Here is a 15338-nt window from a genome sequence, read left to right as displayed (position 1 = left end):
TACATGGTTGTATATATACACATTTGTTGTTTTACCAAAACTTAAGACCTTCTATCAAACTTAAGATCTTTGCACTTCTCTAAATGAATTTTACCTTACAAATTTAAATGTAAAAAACAAAACAAAGCCAAAAAAACCAACAATCTTCTAAAGCATGTTGCCAGAATAATGCATCAAAAATGAAAGCTAATATCATTGCCTTTGCTCCTGTGACTCTCACCCCATGGAAGACAATCCAGAGTCTTTTCTACCTAATAATCTAGTTTCCTTAAAGTTGCTTACAGGCTTTATTATTGGGTTTTTTTTTCTTCTCTAAAACTTAACATTTTATTGGAAGTTATCAGGCTTTGACCCCAGAAGCAGGGATCTTCCTCACTGAGAGCAGTAAAACTTCACATGGATGCTCATCTGGGTTTGGCATTTAGTTTGACCTCTTCCTGCACCTAAACAGTTCTTATTCCCTTATTCCCCACTTCTTTCTGGCTTACTACAGTGTGCCAGGCACCTGGCCCAGAGATAAAATGGGGTACTAAACAGATATGCACTCTTCCTCATGGAGTTTACAGTCATAATTTCACTTTCATTTATAAAACTCAAATTAGCATGAAAGTTTAAAAGCCAGAGGTTAAGTCATTGGGTAAGAAGTTGTGGAGTCTGTAATTCTGTATATGGAATGTATTCAGATGCTCACTTCTGATGAGAGTTCCTACCTGTGTTTTGCGGGGAAGCCACAGAACAGAGAGCCAGAGGGGAGTCCAGGGGTATTTCTCACATCATATGTAGGGGTCAGGTTTCAAAATCAGGGTGTAAGACAAAGGTCAAGCGTAGGTAAGAGTCTCGTCTTTCAACACTGGCATCACATTCACTGAGCAGGGTGCTCACACAGATGCCCAGGAACCAGGGTTGACTGGAGAGAGAGCTTCCCATTTTCCATCTCACACTCTATCAAGAGAAATGGCCCACTAAATCAGCCTCGCTGTTTAAATTGTTATTACTCTCCCTTTCCTTCTCTTCCCTCCCTATTGTATTGGGGCAGGGAGGTGATTGGTGGGAAGGAGCCCTGCACACAAAGTTAAATTCATGTTAATGAAATGAGATATGTACCTGCATTTGGGAATTGCCACGTGTGTGGAAGATATCAAAAAAGCGAGTTACAGGCTCATCCAAGTGGTGAATGTAAATGTGTACTCATTTCTGTAGCACAATCAGCATTTAGATTACAGTGTTATCTTTTCAACACCCAAATGCAGCCACTTCTCTGGAGAACTGTTTACAGCTTTTTTTTTTTGCTGTACGCGGGCCTCTCACTGCTGTGGCCTCTCCCATTGCAGAGCACAGGCTCCGGATGCGCAGGCTCAGCGGCCATGGCTAACGAGCCCAGCCGCTCCACGGCATGTGGAATCTTCCCGGACCGGGGCACGAACCCGTGTCCCCTGCATCGGCAGGCGGACTCTCAACCACTGCGCCACCAGGGAAGCCCTACAGCATTATTTTTATCTCTTTGATAGTTTGGGAAGCCAGAATTTAAAGGACTATTGAACAAATGAATTTGGGAATTATAACATTGAGTTCAATTAAAAAGCCTTTTTAGCTGAAACAATTGTTTATAGCACCATATTTAATTCCTATAAAACTGTATTCTAAACTACCTTCTGAGAGGCATTTCAGTGTTACATTAAAAGTTTTTGCCTTTGGTAATTACTGGTTCATTTGCTTTAAAGCATCATGGCATCTTCTTTGGCTTAAGAGAAAGATTACCTTTTGTGCAGGGATAATGGGCTTAAAAGTCTAGTAAAAAACATATTTAACCAGTTTTCCCAATTTTGTTTTTTATTTTTCCCTCTTCTCTGCAGTTTCGTGCCTTAGCGCCAATGTACTATCGCGGCTCGGCTGCAGCTATAATTGTTTATGATATCACAAAAGAAGTAAGACTTACATACCGTTTTCTCTAGACTATTTTGAAAACTCTGTTTTGGCTGCTTATATCTCCAGTTGCTTTCCTCCTCTGTGTTACAGGAGACGTTTTCAACATTAAAGAATTGGGTAAAAGAGCTCCGACAGCACGGCCCCCCCAACATTGTCGTTGCCATTGCAGGAAACAAGTGTGATCTTATCGACGTAAGGTAAGTTATTAGAACAGGAGATTACAGTGCTGATTGTGTGTTCCTTTTCTTACAGAGCAATATCCAATATAAGCATCTTGCTTTTATTTTATCTCTGACATTGAAAAATTCCTTTTTGTTGTTTGGTTGGAGTCCTGAAGTTTCAAGCTAAAATTTAAGAGTTCAGACATTTGGAGCTAATTAGATTATATATCGAGACAGGTGTGTAATTTATTTAAACATCATTTGCATCATACTTGACATTATCTGGGATTAGTGTAGCCCTCAGCTCTCATGACATAGGATACCTGAATGGGGAAGGATATTTTAAGGAAAGCACATTTATTGGCAATTTCTCTAGACCACTTCCACGGTTCCCCAAGCAAGGGCTCTACTTTGAGGGGAAAAGAAACCCCGGTGATTCTCTGGCCATTCCACTGGATGCATTGCTGGTAGTCCCGGGTCCTATTCTGTTCTGTTCTGCTTTCTTTAACCGTAGAAGTGGTGTAATTGGGAGGACCGCGGTGTCCGGGCTCATTCACCAGCCATTCGTGACATCCTTTATCATCATAAATCTGGTTAATTACTGGGGAGGTGGGGATCACATTAAGCTCTTGATGGGCAGAATTTCTGATTTGCAATTCGTTGCCTTCCAGAGAGGTCATGGAGAGAGATGCTAAGGACTACGCCGACTCCATCCATGCAATTTTTGTAGAGACCAGCGCAAAAAACGCGATAAACATAAACGAACTCTTTATAGAAATTAGTGAGTATCTCTGTGCCTTACGGGTTTCCTCTGTGCAGAGCAACGTCAAACAGAATTATCTTGCCGAGTAGAATTTTCTCCGTACGTAGAGTGGCCTAGTCTCTGATACTGTTCTCAGGGGAGTGAGATTTGAGAATTTAAGGGTGACGGTGGGTTTTCACATCATGCTGTAAGTGCTGGGGGGCTGCTGCCCAATGACTGTAGCCCTTCTAGAAAGAACGTTGCTACTGAATAAATAATGTGCACGGCCTAGAGGTCCTAGAAGCTGTCATCTCTCCCTCTTTCTCTCTTTAAATGTGTTTCACTTAGTTGTCCAGAGTCATTGAAAATGAACAAAATAAATAAAGGGAAATGAATTGCGTGGGTAATTCCACTATAAGAAAGCCCTCAAAAATTAATACTAGGCACTCGCTGGTGAAACGTAAGACCGCTGTTTCCCACCCCTCCTCTTTCCCTTTCCAGAAGTGTTAATAGGATGACACTAGATAGGAGAGAGGCTGCAGCGTACCTTTGGGATCCTCTACAGATTGTATCTGTTTATTCATTTCATTCAAATTCATCAGTATATTCATTGAGAACTGTTCCAGGCTCGGGGGAGGCAGCGGTGAACAAGATGGGGTCTGCGCCTGCTGTCGTGGGGCGCACGTTCCTCTGTGGGAGAGACAGTGAACACGCAAATAAGTGAGGTGCTTTCAGATGATGAGCAGCGATAGGAAGAAAATAACATAGGATGAAGTGAAAGAGTTTCTGCAGGTGGTCGGGGAAGGCTTCTCTGAGGAGGTGATACTGGAGCTGAGACCCGACAGAGCAGGTGTGCAGAGCCCTGGGGTTCATGTTAACTGAACAGGTCAGACTTCCCATTGGAGGACAGGAGAAAGCCAGCAAAGCACAGTGAACTTATTCGTTAAGATCCATCCTTTGGGGGAGGTCTGAGAGAAGTGGAAGGGCCCTTGGCCAACATGTAGAGGAAGAGCCACCGGGGCCAGGCAGGGATGGCCCAACAGAGGAGCAGGCCTGGGGCAAGTGCCGAGACTTGGGGGGCTGCACAAAGCCCTGGTGACCCTGACAGCTTGCTACGGCAGGCCCAGCTCCAGCAGGTGGACCGCACTGGGATTTAGGCCCTTGGATGCTCAATTGTTGGGGTTATTTTCAGTGTTATTATTTTTTGATGTTTTTAGTTTGTTCCGAGAACCAGAGATCTGAATTTTATGTAACATGTCACACTCTTTAAATCTGGCCACTTATTCAAATATTTTCAGAACACTGTGCAGGCCTGCCAGGCCCATCTGCTGCCTGGGATGGCTGGTAGAGGCCGGTGTGCAAGCTCTAGTCCAGCCCCTTCCTTCCAGCATTGAAGAGTCATGATGTTTATCGTCTTCCTAGATTGTAAATAGCAGTTACCCAGATGCATTCTTGAAAGGCAGCATGAAGCCGGTCGGGAACTTTTCGCAGTTCAAGCTAAAATATCTAAGTGTGTGGTGTCATGAGTGCTAAAATTATCACTATTTCTTTAAAGTGTTCTTTACTCCAGCAGTATTAAAAAACAGGAAAGTGGTGAACTATACCAATAATGAAAATTCCTGTATAAAAACTAGCCTGTACGTACTCATTTTAACTGTGAAAAATAAAAAATATATGTTCAAAAAGATTAGAAAAATTTAAAGAGATGCAAGTTGAGTTTATTATTTACTGGGGTGTTGTAAAATTGCATTAGCACAGTGCCTGGTTTGCGAGCTTTTTATTAAAGTCTAATATACATGCTGAGAAGTGCTCATATCAGAAGTATAAAGCTCCAGGCATGTTGACGGACTGTGTAGACTCCTGTAATCGGCACTCACTTCAAGACCCAGTGGCGTCCCGGCAGCATTCCCCCCCGCCCCGCTGCCCGCCCCAGGGAGGCACCATCCTGACCACTAACTCTTCTTGTTTTGCCTGTTTTTATATTTTATGCTTTTAAAACATGCTGGGTTTACTCTCTCGTGTCTGGCGTCTTTAGCTCTACATCACAAGTGGTAGATTCGTCCACGTCAGCGCGCGATTCGTCCTCATCGCCACAGAGTGTGTGTGCTAGGGCGGGCGCGGCGAGGAATACCCACAGTGTGGGTAGGCGTTTGGGTGGTTCTGTCCAGTTTCGAGCTATGACAAGTAGAACCTCTGTGAACATTCTGCTTCATGTCCAACATGTACACGACAGGTACACGTTTTTCTTGGGTCTGTTTACACCCAGGAGAAGGATGGCTGAGTCTTCAGGTATGCGTGCGTTGAGCACAAGTTGACTGTCAAACAGTCTTCAGGGTGGTTACATTGGCACGGACACGAGTGGGGTCTGCGAACCCCAGTCACTCCGACGCGGAGGGGCAGGGTAGTGACCTGCACCTATGGCAGTGAATGAGGTCGAGCCCCTTTCCGATGTCTGTTTACATTTTTATGATATCTAGATATCCTCTTTTGTGTAGTTTTGCCTATTTTCCTGTTGGGTTTATCTGCCTTTATCTTAGTGTTTATAGTTTATTTTGACTATGAGTCCGTTGTTGATTATGTCTATTGGAGAGACGCACTGTGTGCCTTGACTTTCTTTTTTTTTTCCCAATTAATTAATTAATTTATTTATTTTTGGCTGCATTGGGTCTTTACTGCTGCGCACAGGCTTTCTCTAGTTGCAGCGAGCGGGGGCTACTATTCATTGTGGTGTGCGGGCTTCTCATTGCAGTGGCTTCTCTTGTTGCGGAGCACGGGCTCTAGGCGCGCAGGCTTCAGTAGTTGTGGCATGCAGGCTCAGTAGTTGTGGCTCATGGGCTTTGTTGCTCCACAGCATGTGGGATCTTCCCAGACCAGGGCTCGAACCCGTGTCCCCTGCATTGGCAGGCAGATTCTTAACCACTGCGCCACCAGGAAAGTCCCTTGACTTTAATTTTTGAATCAACCCCTTTAGTAAATTGGAGCTTTAAATCTTAATGTAATCCGATGTATCCTTATTTTCCCTTATGGTTAGCATTTTGGGGCTCCTGTTTAAGAAACCCTTGCCTATTCTCAGGTCACGAAGGTGTTCTCCTCTGCATTCTTCTAAAAATAGTTCAGAGATGGCTCTGTAATACCAGCTGTGTCTTCAGTATCCATTTATTGAGAAATAAGTAATGACAAGAAGAGTCAGTAAAGCTTTTAAATAAATTTGCGTTGTATTCACAGCAGTGCATATAGGCATTTGAAAGTGCTTGTAGGACATACTGGAGGATGCTTCCTAGCCATGCGGGCACCATGCTGTGTTCTGACCTCTCCCTCCCCAACCCCTGATTTGCAGGCCGCTGGATGTGCCAGAGGCTTCAGGCTGGGCATCCGAGGACCTGAGAGTTGGCAGATTCCCGCTCAGCCTCATTAATGCCAAAGATGCAGGTGTCAGTTCGTTCCATGTTTTCAAAATACCTCAGTGCCAGGTGCTATGCTAAATAGATACTGGAAACATAAAGCTAGAGATCTCTTCCCTTGAAGAGCTTTGGGCCTGATTAGAGGGAGATAATGGAGATAGTTGCGTAAACAAATGTGTAGTAATGTGCTTCTGGCTCCTGACTTGATTTTAGCATCTGAGATATTGGACAGAGTTAGGAAGTGGGAGGGTTTCAGCAAAGCCTTTGTACAGGAAGCAGCCCTTGAGTTATCAGTGAGGTAGGTGGATGGGTGATTTAAGGTTCTCTCGAAATTGACATTATGAGTCACAGGGCAGTACAGTGAAACCTGTTCATTCTCATGCATTGTTGGTAGGAGAATAAAGTGGCACAACCTCTTCAGAGAGCAATTTGGCAGCATCTGTCAAAATTGAAATTGCACATCCTTCTTGCATTTGTGCTAGATAGACACTGGGAATACAGTGTCGGTGTCAGATAAATACCCAGGAGTAGAATCGCATGACCCGGCTCTTCCACGCCTGTTAATTTATCCCACACATGCACTCATGGGTTTACAAACACAGTCTTTGCATTGTTTTTGGGTTTTTTTTGTTTTTTTATTTTTTATTTATGGCTGTGTTGGGTCTTCATTTCTATGCGAGGGCTTTCTCTAGTTGTGGCAAGTGGGGGCCACTCTTCATTGCAGTGCGCGGGGCCTCTCACTATCACGGCCTCTCCTGTTGCAGAGCACAGGCTCCAGACGCGCAGGCTCAGTAATTGTGGCTCACGGGCCCAGTTGCTCCATGGCATGTGGGATCTTCCCAGACCAGGGCTCGAACCCGCGTCCCCTGCATTGGCAGGCAGACTCTCAACCACTGCGCCACCAGGGAAGCCCTGCATTGTTTTTAATAACATCAAAATATTGGAAACAGACTTAAATATCTATCAATAGGGGATAAAGAACGGTACATCCACACAATGCGGTATCACAGAGCTATTTAAAAGAACGCTCTGGTGGAGCAATCCCCAGGATATATTAAGTGAAACAGTATTTGCTCCTGCCCTGGTTTTGAGAGCGTGTGTGTGCTGTGCATGTCTGCACACACCAGTCTCTGGAAGGTGGCCTCTGCCACGAGACAGAGGGACAGGCACATTCTGATGCAATTTTTTGAACATGTAATTTTTTTAGTTAAAAAAATTTTGTACTAAATGCCATGTGATACCCTTCTTTGGACCCTGGAACAGAAACAGGACATTAGTGGGAAAACTGATGGCATCTGACAGAAGTCTGGAGTTGGGTTGACAGCGATGTTCCAGTGTCGAGTTCTTCATTTTGCCGAATCCCACGGTAATACTATAAGATGCCGAAATCAGGGGAAGCTGGGTGAGGGGATACAGCAGTGCTCTGTGTTGTCCTTGCAACTTTTCTGTAAATCTAAAAGTCTCCCGAAATTAGAAGTTTTTTCAACTTTTTTAATTTTAATGAAACCTCTCAAATTGCATCTGCAAAATGGTTGTGTCTGAGAATGAACAGATTGAGAATGTGAAAGCTCATTCCCTTCCCTCCTGTCCTCTTGGTTCAGGTCGAAGAATTCCATCCACTGACGCCAACCCGCCTTCCGGTGGAAAGGGCTTCAAACTCCGAAGACAGCCTTCAGAGCCGAAACGGAGCTGCTGCTGACTGAGCCTCGGCCTCCAGGCTCAACGGTGAAGTAGGTGGTCCTGAAAGTTAGCGGGAGGGCTGGAGCCCTGTCGCCAGGGGTCGCCTCGCCGGTCTTGTATCTTCTTCGGGCAACAAGGATCCACAGGAATGGACCGGTTCTGTTTCCTCTTTGGAGACTGCAGCAATAATATTTCAGTCTGTGGACTTCTCTTCTGTAAAGAATCTCTGGTGTACAAAGGGACTACATCATAGGCTTTTGACCTTGCTGAGAAGGAGTGTATAATTGTATGGATGGTAGGATTAAATTGTTGGGTAGTTTTGTAATCAAGATTTTATGTAACATTTGTAAAGGGAAAATTAGCACTTTTGTGGTTCTTAAGGGAAGAAAAAGACCTTGTGGAGATTATCATTTCCTCGATTTCCCATTGATACCAATGATACCATTTGGTACCAATGATACTGTTTCCTTGGTGTCATTTAGAATGTGGTCGGTTATCATAAATGGAGGGATGGCAGTTATCATTATTTGAAGCTAAAATGGTTTATTTATAAGGGCTGATGGAGATGGCTTCACCCCTGCCATCTCTAAAGCACTTGCCATCGGGTACATCAGCCCAGGACATGCACAGTAAACTCACAGCAGCAGGTGCATGCCTCACCCGGGGTTTGCATCCTGACCCTGTCACGTGCGTGTCACCAGGCACATTATTGGCACCTTTTTAAGGAAGCTGTCACGATCAAGGTGGTGGTGGTAGAGAAGCTGCCTGGAATAAATTGAATTGCAGATGATTCAACTGATGAGCGGTGGTTTACAAAGGGAAGAAGAGAGAAAGTAAAGCAAGTGGTGTACATGCTGTCAATTTTTTTATTTAACCGAGATATTTTGGTGGGGGAGACAATGATCTGTTGCTTAGCCTATGTAAAGTTGTACTCTGTATTTACCAGACCATTGCTTACAGATTATAAATTATGTAAATACATTAACAAATTCTGTGTTTCATTCGACACTCCATTTACTCTCGCACTGTGCCCGCCCATTTCGAAGCCCGTGCACAGGAGGCTCCTTGAAGCACGTTGACATGGTGCAAAAGCTTAGAGCGCGTGGCTTGTGATCGGTCAGGATTTCTCTGCCTTCCCTCCCGCCACCCCCGCCCCTCCAGTCCCATCTGGAAATCATCGTGAAGACGTATGCCACTTTGACAAGCCTGACTAGCCCTTCCTAGCGTCGGGGCAAGAGGTTAAGGTCCTGAGCTCTCGGCATTTACCTACCTGGTCTTGGGGGTAAGTTTCTTTTAGCTTTTACAGCAGCCTCGGGCCAACTGATTTGAGAGAGCTTTCCTTGTTAACAATTTAGCCTGTCTTTCCCTTTCCCTTGTTTTCCCCTGCCTCTGTTAGTGGTTAAGGCTCTTTTCCCTCAGGGAGCCTACTGAGGTTTTTAATGTAATCTAAAAATAAAGCACTGAAGTGAAGTTGGTGAAAATTTGTTCCTGGTCTAATTTGGCACCCTTCCAACCTGAGTATTGTAAGGGAAGGAAATGTACAAGATTAAATAGGAAATGAAACAGTTTGAATTTCAAACTAAATTGTGCTTTCAGAGCTATCCTTAAGCTGAACAGTTGAAACTTTTAAAACTAATGGTTATTTCTTTGTGCCCCCCCACTTGATACGGTTAGGTTGTAATGGGAAAATTATAACTCAGATTAAGTAAAAGACGATTCCCTTTCCCCTGGTGTATGTCTTAAGCATTTGGAATTGCTTATTCTCTTATCGAAATCATATAGAAGGAACGTAGGTAGTGAAAATTCTAATGTTGTTTTGTTTAAAATACGTGTGGACTCTCTGCCCCTGCAGCATCTAGCTTCCTTCCCAGCGTGAAATTAGCAAGCTTTCTGAGAGAATGTGTGATTCCAAAGGCTGGGCTCTTTACACCTGAAGGTGGCTTGGCTTTGTCTCATATACTTCCAAATGGATCGGGCCATCAGGCCACCGCCCTGGTTTGTCCCTAACATTCCCACTGCTGGGCCTCTATCTCCATGACAACAACGTAAAACAAAGGTTGCTGGATTCACAAAGAGGCGACGCGTGTGTGGCCCTTTCCGTCTTTTTTCACCAAAAGATGACCCAAATCTGTGACCTTCACATGTTTTCAACCAAAACTGTCAGTCAGCGTGGATGATTTCATGGTGTCTGGGTGCACAGGGAAAGGCAAAGCGCCTCGGTGCCTCTCTTATTGGTAAGGCCTCCGAATGCCTCTCATCCTATTGTGACATTTACTGCACGGAGCCCGGAACGGGTCCATCCTTCAGCCCTCCGCAGCCGCTTTCTCATCCTGATTTCTCGTTCTCCTTCCCATGTGTTCCTCATGCGTTTCAGGCCCTCTCTTGCTCTCATTTTCCTCAGTCTGTCTCAGAAATTGCCATGGCTCTGTTTCTCATGTGGTGTCTTTTTAATGCTTAACAATAACAACTACACATTGCTTTCTCAGAATTCATAATTCATACTCGATGAGAACGGGGGGAAATGTTTTCAGTTATCTTGTTTGCTTCTCAAATGCAAAGGTGAATATTCAAGTCAGAAACAGTGTTTTATTTTGAGCCCACTTTGGATTATTCACCTGACTAAATAGTGATCTAGTACACGTTTTATATATTCTTTATTCTTATTTCTTATTATAGAAAATGCTAGATTGTAAAAGAATTGAGACAGCCCATCTATAAAAATCTTCTTTTGGTTCTCTTATGACGCAGGGCCATCTTTAAAAACTTTGGGGACTGAAAAGAGAAAAATGATTAATTAGCTGCAAGTGTATACTGATTCCTCTCAGAGAAATGGAAATCAGCTCTTTGCAGGTGTCCAATCTTAGTAACCATTGGTCTTAAGAACTCTCCTTTCACACAAGTGTTTTTCTGATTCTGTGATAACTCATTAACTGTCATTTGGTGATTAAAAGAACATAAAGTATGAGTATGATTAAGTGTCCTTCATTTTAAACTCTCTTTAAGAAGTGATTAGGGAAAAGTACCTATCGCAGGCCCTTCTGGTTCCAAATGAAACCTCCATCACCTGCTTTTCAGCCACAGGCCACGTTCTACACATAGCGAAGGAAAGGTTGGATTCCTTCAGAATAACACACTTCGTGGTCGCCTGTGTGTGGTTTTGTTTGAGGCGCCTGCCTCCCGTTGTACACAGGCTTCCTGGATTCCTCCCCAAGTCTGAGAGGATTGACCCTCCTGTGTTGGAGGCCCGACCTCCTCTAAGTGGGCTGGTGTCCTTCTTGAGGTTATCGGGGTTTATTATTTCTAAATATATAAAAAGGGAAAGGAAACCACATTTAATTTCAGAACTTCTCTTTACGTTTTGTGTTTATTTCTTTTCTATTCTCAAGAAGGAAAATAGGTCTAGGAGACCTTCTAAATTAAACTCTGGGAGATAGAATAATGAAAATGTCCTCAGATGACTATTCCATGGCTTTCCTGGAGGCGTCAAACCAGCATATCTGTACTGTTATGGCATTGTGTTAAAATGGACAGATTTAATTCAGACTACACTGCACTAATTGGCATGTCAGCCTCAGAGCTTGAAAAGGCATTTGTTCACTGTTATATGCATCTTTTTATAGGCTGAGAGTAAGTTGCAAAAGAGGTTGTATAAATTCTTATAAGCACTTTTTCACTTTTTTTTTTCAGAACACGCTGAGAAAGTGATTCATGGCCCCTTAGTGTATAAGAAATAGGCACGCAGTATGTTATGTGTATGACAGACGAGCCCCCTACACATTCGGATGTCTTTGCAAGAACCTGTATAAGTAATGAGAAAATCCTTTCCTTCCGGGGAAAAGTTATTAGAATCCCCTTAACTCTGATCTATACTAGGTACCTGCTGTACAGCATCTGGGGGAGAAATGACAGGCCACAGACTCAGGCTGGCTCTTCTCTCTCAACTCATTAGGCTGCACGTGTTCCCCTGTCTCTGTAATGAAAGTTAAACAACAGTGATAAGCTAGAGTGGAAACCTGTAAAAATTCTTCATTATATAAATTTGTTTTAAAGGGACTATAGCAGCATGACTTGTTTGACTAGAAGAGATCGTCTACCTCTTAACAGTTAATATTTTTTAAAAGAAGAAGTGAAATGTACCTTCAAGGGTCAGGCTGTGACTGTATACCTGCCCTCAGTTAGCTTGGTCCATCAGAAAATTTTAAATGATTCAAGGTAATGTTTAGGAGATGTGTTTTAACCCCTGTGGTACTGTAATTCAAACAAACAAACAAGAAAACAGTCCAAGCAACAAATTTATCCAGGAGATAAACATGATACTGTATAGTTTTAGCAAAGGGAGGTGGAGGTGGAATTTAGCCTTGGACTGGAAGAAGTGACCTCTGCCCGTTTCTCTTTGACAGCAGAGTTACTTGTCTTGACTCCCAGTAATAGAAAGCCAGGCAATGTGGTTATCCGGTTTTCATGAAATATTAATGGAATTCTGGGGCATTTGTCCTGTTTTATGTGCAAATGAAAGTCTAAAAAAAAAATTAGGAGGGTATTACATTTTTCAGGAGCCTCCACTTTTTCAGTCCTAGAGAATGATAAGTGAGCAACGTGTTACTGATGAAGTTTCATCAGGCATAATGAAGAAAGGGGATAAATAGAACCAAGGATCTTCCTCTTTCTCAGTTTGTCCCTCAGGATTCTCCTAGCATGTAAGGAAAGTGATTTACTTCCCAAATCTAGAAGGACTTCCAGTGGCATAGATCAACTCTGATTTTTGGTCTGTACCATCAGAAATAACTAATATCTGTGTTCTTTCCTCTTAGAGTATAATCAGTTCCAGATAGGCTAGAATTGTTTGTGGCTTTCAAACAAAAGATTCAGAAGTTTAATAAAAAGAAAAATCTGAAATCTTCCATCTTTTCCTTTCATTATCTTGAAAATTTTAGATAGATAGTAAGATTAGGATGTGTCCTCAGTAGATAGACTAGAATTAAAACCATGGAGTCTTAACAAATTAAACAGAAATTTTAAAAAACTCACAGCCAGTTCATTTTCAGATTGGTGTGCACGGTCCTGGCATCCAGTGCCTCATCAAAATGCTTCATAATTGAAACAAACAAAATTCTGGGTAGCTTTCCACGAGCAGGAATTCAAGTGCCAGGAATTCAGCCAGTTAATGGGAAATCCTCAGATAGGAATGATTTTTTGAAAGAGCCTTCTATAATTGGCAGTTTTAAACTCCTTAATCTTAATCATCTCCTTAATCCTGCAAAAGAAACAAAATGCTCCGGTTTTGATGCAACTTCTTGATTCAGGAACTTTTTCGTGTTTCCAGAAGCAAATTGTTTAAAGCGGTGCTTCAGAGGAAGTCATCTTTAAAACAGCATTTCACACAAAGGGCTGACAATCTTTACTCAGAATTGCAGTTATCCAAGAAACTCCCCATCTTATGTCACAGAGAAGAGCCAAGCACCCCTTCTGCGCCAGGGCAAGCCCAGCGCCTAGTGAGCACCATCTGGAGTGGGACAGGCCGGGGGACGGGGTGGAGCACACCCCCTCCCACTTCAGGAATCGTCAGCACCCAGCAGCGTGTGACATCAACTGGAGCTTAACCCTTAATTCATCGTTATTAATTTTTTCATGAAATTTATACTTGAATCATCAGTTTCACCCACTGGAAAATGTTGAAAGTGGGGCTTAAATTTGTGTACCTCCGCTGACTCTGCCTGTGCGGTTATTACCTAGTTTAGGAAACTTTCTTGATGTGGATCATGTACGTGATGTCCAAGCGACTGGTCGATTCAGTGTGGGGAAAATGATCGGCAGCTGGCTAGTCAGAGCAACTGATTGGTGGCTCTGTTTTTTAGACCATTTGTTGTATTGTGTAGAAGGAGCTTTATTGCCCTGGAAAAGATTTTTTTTTTTTTTTTTTTTTTTTACTCTCATCCAGCCGCTCAGTCTTTCCATCATCTCACTTTATGAGTCACTCACATAATTGTCAATCATGCCTCTGACCTTCTTAAGAATGGACGTCTTGCCTTCTCTGTGATCGAAGCCGACTTCTTGGCCTTATTTCTCTTCTCATTTTGCTGTGGGCTCTCCCTTAAAGACGCAGGGCACCAGCCGCCTCCTCAGCGCGTGTGACATGCCCTCCCGTGCCGCCTTACCTGATCGCAGCAGTACAGTTTGCCCACCACATCCAACAGGGAAAGCAGTAGGTAACCAGTACTGTCAGATAACACAAAGGGTAATTTTAGGGGAAGAGGTCCAGTATTTCCAGCGAGGAAAAGGGCAGTACTAGCTCACAGTGGCAACATGACTGCGGAACAAAATGTTTCTTACCGCCGGCGATGAGGCAGTGTAAGTGTCAGCACCTCGCTTAGTTTGTAATAGAACATTTGTTAAAGTATGTAAAACCCCAAGTCTAAAGTCTTGGAGAGAAACGGCTGTGGAGATGAGCCTAGACATTTAAAAAAAAAAAAAAAAGCTAAGCCGTTGTACCAGCAATTCTTATTTCTCCTAAGAATGTCATGCCTTTTCAAGACCTGATGCAAGGAATAAGATATTTGTGCCTTTCTATAATAGCATCTATTATGAAAAAAATCAAGTTGCTTACAGTTTAGGCCGCCTTGTTGCACTATAAACAGCCCAAATTTGTAGCCGTGGCTTCTCTGCATGACGCATCGCTTGATTACCTGTGATGAAATATTGTAATGATGGTTTGCCAAGCTTATATGGATGTTTGAAGACTTTATTTTTGCAGTCTTAACCTTGGGCTGGACCTAAGTCTATATATAAACCGTATGATGTCTGTATTGTTTGTAGATGCTGACGAAAGAAAACTTGATCTTTTGATTTTTGTTGTAAGATTTTTCTTTTTACATTTAGGCTGGTAGTAGATAGTTTGCAATGGTGGTTGATTTGGCATACTTTTAAACTATATTGTTTTAGCTTGAATATTCTATACTAAACTTTTATAGAGTATAACATGCTAAGTCACTACAAAATTTGTTGTATTGTAAGGAGAGTGTAAACATTTTGTTAATAAAAATGCTATGTTTACAGATATATGGATTTGCCTTTCAAGTGGTTTTTCTTTGTGATAGTCTTCATCACACGTTTGTCTTAACCAAATCTCCCGGAGTCATTTTAAAATGATTTTTGAAAACTGGAATGCCAGAACTTCGATAGCTATAGTGTCTGTTGAGCAGCGCAGTATTTGTATCCATCAGTCCAGCTCCCAGCATCTCTCTCTTAGACAACTCCTTCCTGTCCGTGTCCTTGCAGAGCTCAGATGGGGAACAATGATGGAGGCAGGCCTGCAAAGCCTCCAGCGAGCGTTTGGAGGGAACGCTGCTTCCCCACCTCGTGAGCAAAAAGTTTCACACCATCTTCTGTTATCTGGTGGATTTCGTCAGCGATGCCAGCATTTCCATTCAG

General features: G+C 43.0%; 1 protein-coding gene across 1 annotated transcript in view; it reads left to right on the top strand.

Moving 5' to 3' along the window:
- Window positions 1–14966, top strand: part of RAB22A (RAB22A, member RAS oncogene family) — a 54033-nt gene extending 39067 nt beyond the window's left edge. Inside the window, exons 4-7 of the mRNA XM_082643966.1 lie at window positions 1854–1925; window positions 2017–2123; window positions 2759–2868; window positions 7832–14966. Coding sequence (XP_082500092.1) covers window positions 1854–1925; window positions 2017–2123; window positions 2759–2868; window positions 7832–7929 — 387 coding nt within the window. The 3' untranslated portion in view covers window positions 7930–14966. The remainder of the gene's footprint in view (window positions 1–1853; window positions 1926–2016; window positions 2124–2758; window positions 2869–7831) is intronic.
- Window positions 14967–15338: the final 372 nt, after the last annotated feature.

This window comes from Mesoplodon mirus (genome assembly GCF_964341445.2).
Source record: "Mesoplodon mirus genome assembly, chromosome: 15".
In the NCBI taxonomy this organism is placed as follows: domain Eukaryota; kingdom Metazoa; phylum Chordata; class Mammalia; order Artiodactyla; family Ziphiidae; genus Mesoplodon; species Mesoplodon mirus.
This window is presented reverse-complemented; position numbering and strand designations above follow the sequence as displayed.